Source organism: Sorghum bicolor, chromosome 10 (assembly GCF_000003195.3).
Source record: "Sorghum bicolor cultivar BTx623 chromosome 10, Sorghum_bicolor_NCBIv3, whole genome shotgun sequence".
In the NCBI taxonomy this organism is placed as follows: domain Eukaryota; kingdom Viridiplantae; phylum Streptophyta; class Magnoliopsida; order Poales; family Poaceae; genus Sorghum; species Sorghum bicolor.
The window spans coordinates 52,581,211-52,595,101 of NC_012879.2; the positions used below are offsets into that span (position 1 = coordinate 52,581,211).

The 13,891-nt window shown below is 43.0% G+C and overlaps 1 protein-coding gene across 3 annotated transcripts; it reads left to right on the forward strand.

The window, feature by feature from the left end:
* LOC8082262 (calcium-binding mitochondrial carrier protein SCaMC-1) lies at positions 205–11,288 on the forward strand. Of its 3 annotated transcripts, none has more exons than XM_021449261.1 (5): positions 205–951; positions 5,614–6,413; positions 6,502–6,592; positions 6,676–7,092; positions 11,006–11,288. In XM_021449261.1, exons 1-4 carry the CDS (start codon positions 221–223, stop codon positions 6,866–6,868), a joined length of 1,815 nt encoding a protein of 604 aa, XP_021304936.1. In that variant the 5' UTR covers positions 205–220; the 3' UTR covers positions 6,869–7,092; positions 11,006–11,288. The 3 variants fall into 3 exon arrangements, with proteins under 3 accessions (XP_021304936.1, XP_021304935.1, XP_002437252.1); XM_021449260.1 differs by lacking the exon at positions 11,006–11,288 and adding an exon at positions 9,520–9,954; XM_002437207.2 differs by lacking the exon at positions 11,006–11,288 and adding an exon at positions 9,520–9,954 and having other exon boundaries at positions 353–951; positions 5,628–6,413.

Consider the following 13,891-nt stretch of genomic DNA (forward strand, 5'->3'; position numbering starts at 1 on the left):
TTGGAAAGTAAACAAGGCCTTAATCTGAAATACGCATTTACAAAAAAATGGTGTCGTTTTCATTTCATGTGCATTAACCTGAGCGAGTGATATCGAGAGATTCGAATTTGAAAAACCATATGTTAACCTGGAGGTGGATCTAACAAAATTTTTCTCATATAAATATAGGAGTATAGTAGTCATCATCACAAGAGTTGGACGAAAAGTACCCCAACGGCCAATGTCTCAGCAATGCAATTACAAATTCCCGTATTCCGGCCACGAATACGGCGATGCGCTTGAATACGTCGCCGTAGGCCTCAGACACGCACACATCCACGCATATTCCCCTTGCCTTCTTCCCCCGTCGCCTTTCCCTCCCCTCCCGGCTCCGCTGCATTCCATTCCATCCCCGGGCCAGCCGAAACCACCCCACCCCACCACCGCGCCCTCCTCCTCCTCCGCCGCCGCCCGCCGCCGGCGACATGACCGGCGCGGCGGCCCACGCGGTGAGCCCCCGCGGCGGCGCCTCCGCCTCCGCGTCCGCGTCCCAGCCCCACGCCGCAGCAGCCGCGGCCGCGGGGGCCGGAGCGGCGGGGTGCGAGCCGGTGCGGAAGGCGGGGCCCGTGACCATGGAGCACGTGCTGCTCGCGCTCCACGAGACGGAGGCCGAGCGGGAGGCGCGGATCCGGGACATGTTCGCCTTCTTCGACACCGAGGGCCGCGGGCAGCTCGACTACGCGCAGATCGAGGCCGGCCTCGCCGCGCTGCAGGTGCCCGCCGAGTGCAAGTACGCCAGGGAGCTGCTCCGCGCCTGCGACCGCGACCGCGACGGCCGCGTCGGCTACGACGACTTCAGGCGCTACATGGACGACAAGGAGCTCGAGCTCTACCGCATCTTCCAGGCCATCGACGTCGAGCACAACGGGTGCATCCTCCCCGAGGAGCTCTGGGACGCGCTCGTCAAGGCTGGTATGTGTTTCCTAGGCCAAACCACGCTTCTCCAGTACCGGTGATTCTGGCCACCTCCGTGCTGTGCTGTCGCACGACGCGTGCGCGGTAACAGGAATCCGGCGCTTTGTGCGTAATGTAGTTGCTGTGGCATAGTAACGTCTGCTGGTTGTTGGGTGCGTCAGACAATTAGAACCCAGCCGTCGCAGTTTACTGGAGTACCCTTTATTTTTCTTTACTTGTTTGGTTAACTACTAATTTACTATAGTAGATGTAAGCGAGTGTTGTTAGGTGTCGACACGGAAAATGTTTTCTGCAAATGGGGTTACCGATACAGATTACTTTACTGATGTTACTTGAACTTCCAGTTCCTGCCGCATTCTTCTGCAAGCATTCAGTATATGAGAGTAGCAGACAGTTTGAGCTATAAGATGTCTTCAAATATAAAAAATGAGTAAATAGTTATCTATTATTATCCCTGTTATAAGTAAGACCATGTTCAGCCAATTGGTCGTCACATTATCTATTGCCATAGTGCTATGACTTTTACTACTGTTACTACTGTTACAAAATTTAGAATGCAGATTAAGTTAAATTTCTGTTAACTTTTCCTGGATAAGATGTATGGCTACTAGTACCATGATAGCTTTCTGTGCTATATAAACATTTAGGTTGGATGCAGTGTGTAAAACATGCCTGAGCTTACCACTGCAGTTCCACAGTTCCATATCTTGACAAACAAATGGAGAAAGAAAAAAAATGCAGAATGAGAACAAGTGGAAGTTGGCCGTGGTTCTATCCTTCAATTCCTGTATAGATTTCTAGCTTGGTTAATCTTTTTTTTTATTTAAGTGGAGGCTACCACCTACTTCTGTGGATAGATGCTAGTTTCTGCTCACAATGTGCTAGCAGGATACTATTTTTCTTTCCTTCGTAATTCTGGTTTAAATCAACACATACACTTGGTTTGTGGGTTCATAAATTATTTGTATCTGACATCTGGTGCAAAATCAGAACCAGTAACATATCTTTACAACTACACTTATATGTCATCTTGTGCATAGATATATGCAGTCTTCAAGTTGTCTTTTAGACATGTTCATAGCATATATAGTGCATGCATGAATCTTAAGTAACACAAGCTAGTTTTGAACCATTGAAAATGCTTCCACTGCATGAAACCGAATATCTGATAAATGATTACGGATGGTTCACTAAATCCTGAGCATCGCTTATGTACATATGCTTAATGTTTCAACATAGACATACAACTGAGTTACAATTTCTTGCAAATAGTTCCTTCAATACTAATTATGGCATTGACATTGGCATATGAAAATTAATGAATTAATATCAATGGATTGTCAATACATATTATCTCATTGCCCTCTTAAGGACCTGCATAATGAAGGTGTTGACACATCAAGTCTTGCTAATGAAAATCACATAGCCCTGATCATTTGTCTTTTATAGCCTAAACTTTCTCTTACCTAACATTCTCGCATTGTCGCGGACAATGCTATCCATGATATATGGTCTACTGTGTGATGATAAAATCCAATCCAGTTCTGCATATATGTGGTACAGATTTTCCCCCATTTACGTAAGCAAGAGTAAAATGTGCTTGGGGTCCCTAACGTTGTTCCATGACATGAGTTCACTTCTAAGTTGCAGATTCAGGTACCTAAAATTGATAAATTAGCCACTTCAGGTCCTGATCAAGTGACCACGCGCTGCGGTACGAGAGTGTTGACATGGTGTCCATGTCTACATGACATACTGAGTCTAAGTTTTTTGAAGGGGAATACTGTAGGGGAAGCTCCTAGTTTGGTATTATCTATTTCTAATTATCATTAAAGAGCGAAAAATTCTTTCTTCCATCTCTCACTCTCTCCCACACTCCCCTGTCCGTCTGTCCCTTCTTTTCTCTAACTCTGTCCTTCGGTCCGTCATCCCTCACTCTCACTGTTCTCACATTAAGTTTAGAGCTGCAAAACATTTGTTGGTGTCGCACCACTCATGTCATGATCTGGCTGCCTCAGACCGTATGCGTCATGGCACACATGTGGGTGTGTCACGTGTTGCTCGCCTTCCACCTTTCTTAAAACTCAACCTGTGCACACAATAGTCATCTATTAAGTTGATTCAATCTCCTATCAATTTCTCATATGGGATTAATCCTTTATTGCACTAGCATTATTAATGGGCCATGGAATCTATTTGATTTAAGGTTAGGCCAAGGCCAATTAAATCCAACAAAAATAACTAGCTCATTATCATTGGCACGATCACCGCCTAACAAATTGTATGTTCCGTTGCAGTGCAGCGGCATTGGCATGTTTGCTAGTATGTATTAAAAATATAAAAGAGTAAACAAAACTATATAACAAAAACTGCAAAGAAGGTAGACAGAAAGTTTACAACAGGCTGTTTAGCCGAAGGGAGAGGCTGATGGCAAGAGTGAGCTTAATCTGTTTTTTTTCCTTTTTTGAAAATGCAGGAGAGCTGTGTTCCATTGTATTATAGAGATGAAAGAGGGGGGTGGGGGTCTCCAACAGGATCCTCACTCATACAGGGACCAAATATGAATTGAGGCAATTACACAGCCTTATGGTTAAACACATAGTGGACAATACGACTCAACCTTAGTTCAAAAAGACCTAGTCTGCAAGCGTGAGACCTAACCCCTGTAATTTTCTTGCCCTAGCCATGCACCAGAGGCTGTGCTCATTCTTGAGCTCACTCCAAATCATGTTAAGTGAAGGAGAAGCCCCCCCCCCCCCCCCCCACACACACACACAAAAAAACACACACACACACACACACATGCATTCCTATGCTTCCAACAATCCAGGCCCCTAAAATAATTAAAGTGTTCTCCTTTCCTGGGCTCCTTGCTATCTAGACAAAGAAACTTTACAACAGGCTGTTTAGCCTAAGGGAGAGGCTGATGCTAGTGTGAAGATGTAGCTTTACAGTATGTACAAAGCATAATTTTCAAGACTGGAAAGAAAGGTTGTGTTCCTCTGAAGATTTGAGCATTTCTTTGTTTCCATATCTTCTATGCTGCAACGATGAAAAGTTCCATGAAGAATTGATGTTGACATTCCACTTTGGCTTTCTGGATTGTATCGAAGAAGCTGATGACATGATCCCAAGAAATCCCAATAAAATTCCGACATCTAGCGCTGAAGGGGCATTCAAAGAACAGATGATATATGGTCTCTTCTAGATTTAGGCTGCATAACACAAAATTGTAACTTCTTTGCAGGTTTCTAGAATTAAGTCTATCCTTGAAAATCAGCCACATGAAGTTTTTTGGTTTTTTTTATTAATTTGGCTTCGCAGATCCAACTAGACTGGGGCTACTCTGATTTGCAAAGAACCCTTGCTTTAGTCACCTGGAGGCTGAGCTGAAACCAAAGCCGTTGCTTTGTCTAGTGTTCCTCTCTACAGAATGTGTAAGCTTGTGGGAGAGGTGTAGTGGAGGTCAATGGCAAGTGCTGGCTAACCTTGCAAGAGAGGCCCTCTCAGGTGGCTGGCAGACACACCTGGTCCAACGGAATACTCTGGTGTTAACTGTGATTGAATGATGTGTGCATTCTGAATGTTTTCAATGGTTTGTGAACCTTTCCCTTGTTAACATGTTCTAACACATATCAAGAACACTTCTGGATTCCATCTTTGCTTGTATGCAATTTTCAATACGTTTCATGACATATGGTGTTATGTCGTAGACATTGGGATCAAATATACTATATGAGAGGTTGGAGGATGAGATCGTGAACTGAGCCCACAGTGAAGTAGCTGTGGCACAGCTGATGGAGGGAGGCATGTGCTGGTGGAGCCTGATGCTCAAGTGTTGTGCACTGTGCAGCAAGAGAGCTCTTTCCTGAATCGTCTGAATGAGCCTTGCCTCCATATATAGGCTGGTTCCTAACAGGTCCAATATAATCTTTAGCCTAACAAAAATCTAATCTAGAAGATATCAACCAAATCACATAGATACCATTCCTTAATGACATAAATCCTGGCCAAGCCAGGGCACAGATCCTCCTTTGTATTTAACACTCACCATATCTTATGATCTTTCTAAATTCTACATTCGTATTTTAGTTGCTAGTGTGATAAGGGTGTTTAGTTTGTGGAATGAAGTAGTCCATCATCATCTCATTCTTTTAGTTTTTTATTTGATTTGTGGAATGGAATGAGTTGATCCATCACCACCTCATTCCTCACAAGCTAATAATTAGTACTAGTATGATGAGTGAAATCTGCGGACCTCATCTAGAATGGGTTGATTCCCCAAAACATGGAATTAATTGTGATGAACCTGGGTATTTCCCATTAAAATGGTGACTATAATCTCTGGTCTTTGATTTGGGGAAGTTTATGGGTTTATAGTTACAGATCAACGCATCATACCTGTTATGTTCCATTAAGACTGCAGGCTCCCTAATTAGGGTACTAACTTCATTCTGCCTACCATCAATATTTTACAGAATCACATACGATAAAGATCTGATTTCCTCCTGTGTCTAGAGTTCTGAAAATCGCCTCATGCTCTTTGCTTCAATGCTAGTGCTTTTGATATACTCTTCTAGTCTTCTCTGTCTTTGTGACCAGGTTATTTCAAGCTTCAGTTAAATTTGTATATGTAGTCTATCTTACAAGCAGTGTCAGTTTGCTGTCTGCAGGTATAGAGATTAATGATGAGGAGCTGGCAAGATTTGTTGAGCATGTGGATAAGGACAACAATGGGATTATTACTTTTGAAGAATGGAGGGATTTTCTTCTACTTTACCCCAATGAGGCGACCATTGAGAACATTTATCATCACTGGGAAAGAGTCTGCCTTGTTGATATAGGTGAACATGCTGCTATACCAGAAGGCATAAGTAAACATGTCAATGCAAGCAAATATCTCATTGCTGGAGGGATTGCTGGTGCAGCATCTCGTACTGCAACTGCTCCTCTGGATCGCCTTAAAGTGATCATGCAAGTACAAACGACGCGTACTACAGTCATGCATGCAATTAAAGATATCTGGACTAAAGGTGGCATGCTGGGATTTTTTAGAGGGAATGGATTGAATGTTGTAAAAGTCGCTCCAGAAAGTGCAATAAGATTTTATGCCTATGAAATGTTAAAAGAATATATTATGAAGAGCAAAGGAGAAAATAAGAGTGAAATTGGTGCTTCTGAACGTCTCGTTGCTGGTGGTTTAGCTGGTGCAGTGGCTCAAACAGCAATTTATCCTATAGATTTAGTAAAGACTCGTCTACAGACGTATTCAGGTGAGGGTGGTAAAGTTCCTAGAATTGGTCAGCTCTCAAGGGATATTTTGGTGCATGAAGGCCCCCGAGCTTTTTACAGAGGTCTTGTTCCATCTTTGCTTGGTATCGTACCTTATGCCGGAATTGATCTTGCTGTATATGAGACTTTGAAAGATGTGTCAAAGACATATATACTGAAGGACAGTGGTAGGCCCTCTCTCTCTCTCTCCTGTTTCCTACCTTTATTTCAACTGTGTTTATTGATTCTTCAGTGTTATCTTTCAATGTCATGCAGATCCTGGTCCTCTAGTACAGCTAGGTTGTGGGACTGTCTCTGGAGCTCTAGGGGCAACATGTGTTTACCCTTTACAGGTCATCAGAACAAGGTAATGAGTTTTTAATTGTATGTCCTGAAAATCAATCTCTCTCTCTCTCTCTCTCTCTCTCAGCTTTTTCTAAATATATGTAGACTGCAAGCTCAACAAGCCAATTCAGAATCTGCCTATAGAGGAATGTCTGATGTCTTCTGGAGAACCCTACAGCATGAGGGTGTTTCTGGATTCTACAAAGGAATTCTACCAAATCTCCTTAAAGTGGTGCCTGCTGCAAGTATTACCTATATAGTTTATGAGGCGATGAAGAAAAATCTGTCTCTTGATTAAATTCTGGAGTTGTTGGGGAAAAATCAGCCATCATTATTGGCATGGCTGACTGTAGAGATAATGACAACACATGAATTTTACTGGTTGAATAGTTCCTTTTTGAAGTCAAAGATGGTGCCTTCAATATAGAACTGGAAGCAGTGGTGGCATTTTCGTCCTAATTTTGATTCAGCAGAAATGAAGTGATAAACATGAGATCATCGAGGCCCATGCCTGGCATACTGGTAACAATCTAGTTATTGATTCGTACTACCACCATTACACTTGATACACCCTTTTGTCTTACATCCTAATTCCCTTTTTGGGTGCATGTGCATGGCTATCCTTCGAACTTAGTGCTGTTGTTTTTTGGCTATGGGCAACTTATGTTGTAACTGCCTGCACCTATTTGGTAATTGGGATTCAATGGAAAGATCTTAGATTATGTTTAGGCAGCATATCATATCTAGGAACTATAGTTAACTGTTTCTACCAAAATGTATGAAGCTAATGGTTCGCATACAGTAACATCTTAAGTTGATGACTTTCTGTCTTGCTACTTAGAAATTCTGTGCGTATCTCCTGTTTTGATATGAGATGATTAGAGAATACCAGTGGTAGATGACTGCTAAATATTGTTGTTTTGGTGTACAGTTTGACAATGCTATACATATTGCATTTGTCGATAACATTTTACTCCTTTTCAAAATGTGAGGCGTGGTTTGACCGGGTGTGATCCCCAATATCACACTTGACCATTAACATATCATATATATTAAAATCTTCATGGCTATGAAGTTGACATCATATCAAAATGCTTTCAAATATGAATTCAATGATGCTAAATTCATATGGTCTAATCTACAAGTTCTTAGATTAATTATTGGTCAAAGATTAAAAAGCTTGAATGTTAAGTTGCCTGCTTGCCTTGTAAAAGGAAAACGAGGGATTACTTCTAGGTACCTTTTGGAATGTTTGGTGTGAAAACTAGATATTGAGTGGACTATTATTCCTGAGTCTATACTTGTAAGGTTTGGGAAATGAGACAAGTATGGTCTGCATGATTGCATCATACCAGCAAAATCATGATCTCATGGTCCAATCTGTCCTAGGATTCCTCAAACTTTGTTACTAATTTAGTTTTGTATGTGTAGTAATTTGTGTATGGAGATAAGAAATTTAAGAAGGATGAATATTCAGTTAGAAATGCTATTTATTTTATTTATTCTGGTGATTTGTAAGAAAATAAAATGTATATATAGTACTATAGTGAGAGATATTGCTTAGAGATCAATGTATAATATAGTACTACAGGGAGAGATATTGTTTAGTGATAAAATGATCCTTTTCCCATACAATGAATGCAAGTAAATAAATTAGTAAAAGATTGCATTTATTCTATTCAAACTATCAAAGAACTACACTTTTAGAACTTTTTTCAAACAACCGCATTATTCTTGCTCAACTTTTTTTCTTAAAGCACATTTACATTATACATGACCCAAGTGACAGATTAGCCTGCATGACATGAAAACATAGCTTTATGGTGTTTGGATGAATGCTGCATGTGATGGCGCAGCACAACATGTGGATAATGATCTCAAGCATGATTAGTTTCTGCTTGATCGTGTCAACCAGACTGTCATCCAAACATATGATACGACATGCCATGTCAATGTTATGGCAAACCAGTCCATGTGAAAGCAATGGTGTGTTAGGATGGAGTGTCTCACCATTGACGGGCCACACTTGTCAGTATTTGTTTCATCCATAAAAGATGTATTTTTTTTACATTCTGGGCAAAAAATGTGTGTTATTTGAAGCAGGTCCTTAAAGTGTATGTTGTAGTTTCTAGGAGTTAGTGTAGTTCTGTAAAACCAGTTTATTTGGTGTTTGATGGGATGATATGTGTGTAATGTATAGAATATATAGATACTGATGGCCAACACAGACTGAGTTATAGATAGTGTTTGATTGCCTCAAAAATGTGCATCAAATTTACAAGAGGTGCGCTGCTGCAGCCTTTTCCTCAGAACATTATGTGGCGAGCTGTCCTGACTGGTATTTGAAACCCTTCTAATATTTTTGATGTTTGGGAAAATATGTCATTGCTTTCTCACATTTACACAACTAAAGCCTGGTCTCAGTACAAGTGCCATAGAATCTCATTATTCACAAGCATTAATCTTGAAGACAATGTTTTTTTTGTGACACCAATAGTGCTAATGTATGAGATTTATCACAGGATCAAGCAGATGTAGCACCTTTCTAAACTATAAAGCACAACACTTGCTTGTCTCTATATCTTATAATCTCAAAGAAAATACCAGTATTTCTCATACATTTGGCCTAAAGCTTAAATTTGTGCATATTTTTGTTTGGTGCTATCTATTCTGGTGCTTGGTGATATTTTTCCCCACATTTTCATATATGTTAGATTAATAGAATACATCTTTCTTGTTATATAGGGCTTGATTGATTTGAACATGGTAATGCTTAAAGTTTGACAGTGTTTCACCTAGTCATTTTTGTTTTCAATCATTTGAATCCCCTTGAGCTAAAAAGGATTCAATTATGTCCTGCTACTCATTTTCTTGTATCTCACTTTCTTTGGATGTGTTCTCTTTATTAATGTAACCCACGACTCATTTGCTACATTTCTCACGTTTCAGCTATTGACACCATCGACACCGACTTAGCTGTTCACCGTGAATTTCCGAAGGCTTGTTTTACCCCCCGTCTGGGGCGAGTTTTGTTAGACTGTAACACACACAGGGAAACTCTCCTAACTTAATTACAATTCCTTGTGCTCCTCAACTCAGACTGGAGCTGTGACCTTTACTGACTACAAAATTGCCCGGCAAAAAGGGTGCTGGTTATACCTGTATGTCTTTTTCCACGGCGACTTGGCACAAGTCATTGCCTAGTGAATGTAATAATCCGCCCGTATCGTTAGTCTTCCTTATGGTTTCCAATGACCCTGTTGCATGTATTTGCATTGCCAAAGCAAGGTGCAAAAAAGGGGCTGTATGTGCATAAAAAGGTGCCAAAGCAGATGTCAAGAAACTCTCGAGGTGCATAAGGGGTTTGTATATGTTTTTAGTTCAGATGTGTCCGCATGGTGCAAAAGCTGCTTAGTGCTTCATGAGGAACATGAGCATGCCGCGTTTGTACAGGTAGGTTTTGTGACAACAATCACTCAACCTCGCGAGTGAATCAGTTAATCACCGTTGCTGAATCGACCCTTCCAGCTGCATGTTCCGAGAGTTCGTAGTGAACGTGGTCTGCCAGTGCTTTGAACACAACGGGAGAAGGTAATGCTGCCAGTTCTGCTTGAATCCTGATGTTATGAGGTGGATATCGTTTCCAGGGACGGGATGCCTAGCGCTCCTAAAAGGAGCTTCTAGAAAAGATAAAAGCCATTATAATTGTTTTTTCTTGAGATGTGGAAAAGCCAGAATCGTGGGAACCACAGGAGAGTCCTATGGCTGGAGTTTGATAGCCTGCCTGCCTCTTGGTTGTTCCACTTGGTCTGATCTTCTAGAACGGCTGAAAGCTACGTCGCTGATGAAAGCAATCAACCAGAGATGTGAAGGAGAATTGAAATGGCTGCAGAGGTTTCTAGGTAGCTTCGTTTGGGTTGGTGTGTGATGGGCACAGGCGCCGGCTGGTTGGTGCTGCCCTTGCGTTTCGTCCACCAGTTTCAGCCCCAGGCCTTGTTTAGTTCCCAAAAAGATTTGCAAAATTTTCTAGATTCTCGGTCACATCAAATCTTTAGACACATGCATGGAGTATTAAATATAGACGAAAATAAAAACTAATTACACAGTTTGATCGGAATTGACGAGACAAATCTTTTGAGTCTAGTTAGTTTATGATTGGATAATATTTGTCAAATACAAACGAAAGTGCTACTATTTCTATTTTGCAAAATTTTTTGAAACTAAACAAGGCCAATATATCCACAAAGATTTGCATGCCATCGGTCAAGGTCCGATGATTAGTTTTTTCGGAGACGGGGATAAGGTGATTGCCCGTTGTCTGATTGTGTCGTAAAAGTATCTTGTACTAGTTTGATCTGGTTTGGTAGCTGGTTCGTCCGTTACTGAAGCAATGCAGGAAGACTCGCTTACTGCGTGACGTGTGGATCGTGTGCAGGTATGCAGGTATTTTGTTGGGATTGGATTTCCTCTTGACATTTCTGGACCCGGCCGGCGAAGCCAGGATTTGAACATACGAGAGACGGTTCAAACCGACAACAATTATAATGAGAAAATTGCTATTATAGGACTCCCAAACATGCGCCTTTGTTAAAATATGATTTGTAACGCTGACATCGCTAAAACGACATTCTAAACGTTTGCACTTTGTTTTGTATGACATTTAATGTATTAAATCTCTTTTCTCATCTAAATACATGTATTTCTCTTCTCGACTCTTTTATTCTTCTGTCATCTGGGACGTTGGTTACGTGCGGGAATTTGATCGGTCGTTCTTCACTGCGCTGGCTGGCTGGGCAGCTACCGTGACTGACTTGCTGCCTGCCGTCGCCGCCTAGCTGGGCAGTGCCTTGGCTGGTGCCGGTGCCTTGGCTGGGCATGGCATATATGAAGTGCACACGTTCATATATAGTAAAAATTAATAAACAATGAGACATATGCAACGAGGCACCAGGATCGTTGGTTCCATCGACACCAGGTGGAGGCTCTCCATCCATCATCGGCACCAGGCAGGGGAGCGGCGTGCGCCAGATTGGAAGGGAAGGAGGGGCGACAGCTGGGCGGCCGGCGGCGTGGGCGCAATCATACTCGTATGGGAGATGAATCGATCGGTGGCTAGATGAAACACCGATGAAATTACCGTACGTAATCAACGTCCAAATGACATAAGGATAAAAGAGTCCAAAAAGAAGAGAAATACATGTATTTAGATAAGAAAAGAGATTTAATACACCAAATGTCATGGAAAACAAAGTGCAAACGTTTCGAATGTTGTTTTAGCGATGTCAATGTTAGGAATCCTATTTTAACAAAGCCACATGTTTGGGAGTCCTAGAATAGCAATTTTCTCCAATTATAATTGATGAAATATATACATGACCAGAGCGTAGATGTTAAAAACCTAAAAACACTAAATATTATAAGGAAAAGTAGAACAAAATTGAATTACACCTTGGTGTCTAACCTCCATCCGGTCAATCTAATTCTGAGGCCAAAAAAGAATCACGGCAATAATAAAAAACAAAGGAGATGAGATCAGAAGATAAAACAAAGACAAAATCTAAATAAAATAGATGTCATTTGGATCAGACACATAGGGAGGTCTAGGTTCGAGGAGTGGTAGTAAGTGGAACAGCAAATCGAATCTATCTTTGAAGGTTTAAGTGACGGGAGATAACGATGGGAGTTTCTCTATTTTGGGCACAACTCCAATTTAGCAAGGAAAAGTTCAAAATTATTGAGGGTTCTAGCAAGTCTCGGTACCAAATCATATGGCCGAAAAAAAAAACTGAGATCGACGCAATCAAATTTTGGGCGTCAACCAACAGCCAAGGATCTCATTTCTCAAGAAACAGTGGCCACACCGGCACCTCACGGCGACAAGTGTCCAGAGTCTGAGGTCACCCACACCGGCGACAAGTGTCCCGACAGCGACGGCTCCTGAGGGTACGCTCAGGACGGCGGCGTCTCGCGTCAGCGCAGCGAGTGCATAGGACCGGGGCGGGGGGGTCCCCTGCCGTAGTGCCGTGCCGAGAAAGCGAGAGCACGGGGCGGGCGCGGGTGTCGGTTTCTTCCTCGGTGGCGTCGCTCGCTCAGGCGATGCTTTGCTCAGCAGACGAGCCGCTGCACTTGGTGCAGGCGGGCCGTGCCCCCTGCCCGTGCCCGTGCCCGTGCCCGTGCTCGTCGTCGGCTGCTCTCCCACCCGCCCCATTGGCCCGCCGGACACGACGGTCGGCCATGTTCGCCCGCCAACAATCATGGCGGTGGCGCAGGCGGGGCCTCTGCGGATCTCGGAGTGGATAAGCACAAGGACGCATGTGCCTGCGACGCGCACCGCTCGTCTCGTCTCTGCCCACTACTCCGTCTGATGATGATGATCGCTCGCTGCCATGACCAGGACACCTGGTGCCATATACTTGTTGCTACATGACATGTGTTTTCCAATTGCAACGCAGTAGTAGTACTCCTAAATCCTAATCCTACCAAGCACCAATGGATTAGCATTTGTAGTATCTTATCACATTTGGATTTTCCACAGGCACATAATAAGTATCCACTTTTCTTCCCCCGAACTGGTGACTGGAACCAGAGTGGCAAAGGGAGAAGAAAGAAAAAACCTGGCACTTTATTTGGCCAGACACTAGTAGAGATGCTTGCTACTTGTCCATTATTACGGAGGATGGTGCGTGCCTCACCGAGTTTTCGCCGGTGTACATCGTCGTGTCTTTGAAAAACACTAGTCCAACAGGAAAGTACGCCAATTAGGGCCCATTCTATGCTCAAAGCGTGGCAAAAGCGCGGTTTGTTTTGCGCTACACTGCTAAAATTCTGGGCCGGGGCTCAGCTTCAATTGGACGGGTCGTCAGTCCGCAACAAATCGGAGGTAGGCGCTGCTCGCACACATGACATAGATAGCACTCACACCTCGTCACCCCTGCAGAGAATCTAGGATATACTCACACACACACACACACACACACACACACACCAGCTAGTAGCTATAGCTAACAAAACGAAGCAAATCTTTGCATAAACTACTAGTAGGCTAGCTCTCGGTGCGAAGTGCTGCATGCTGGGGTGTCACCTCACCTCTCTTTTGGCATCCCTTTCGTGGCGATGGCGTGCGTCACCCGTTGTTGGCAACTTGGCACGCTTTGGCCGTTGCCTCATGTGACTTTCCAACATTAGGGATAGAGAGGCGGGCTGCTGCACTAGCTACTAGCTAGTTGCGTCTGTGCAAGCAATATCCAGAGAATGGATAGGCCGACGGAAACCGCCGGATGGAGAAAACACACAACAGCGGTGCGGTGCAGGAGACTCGAGA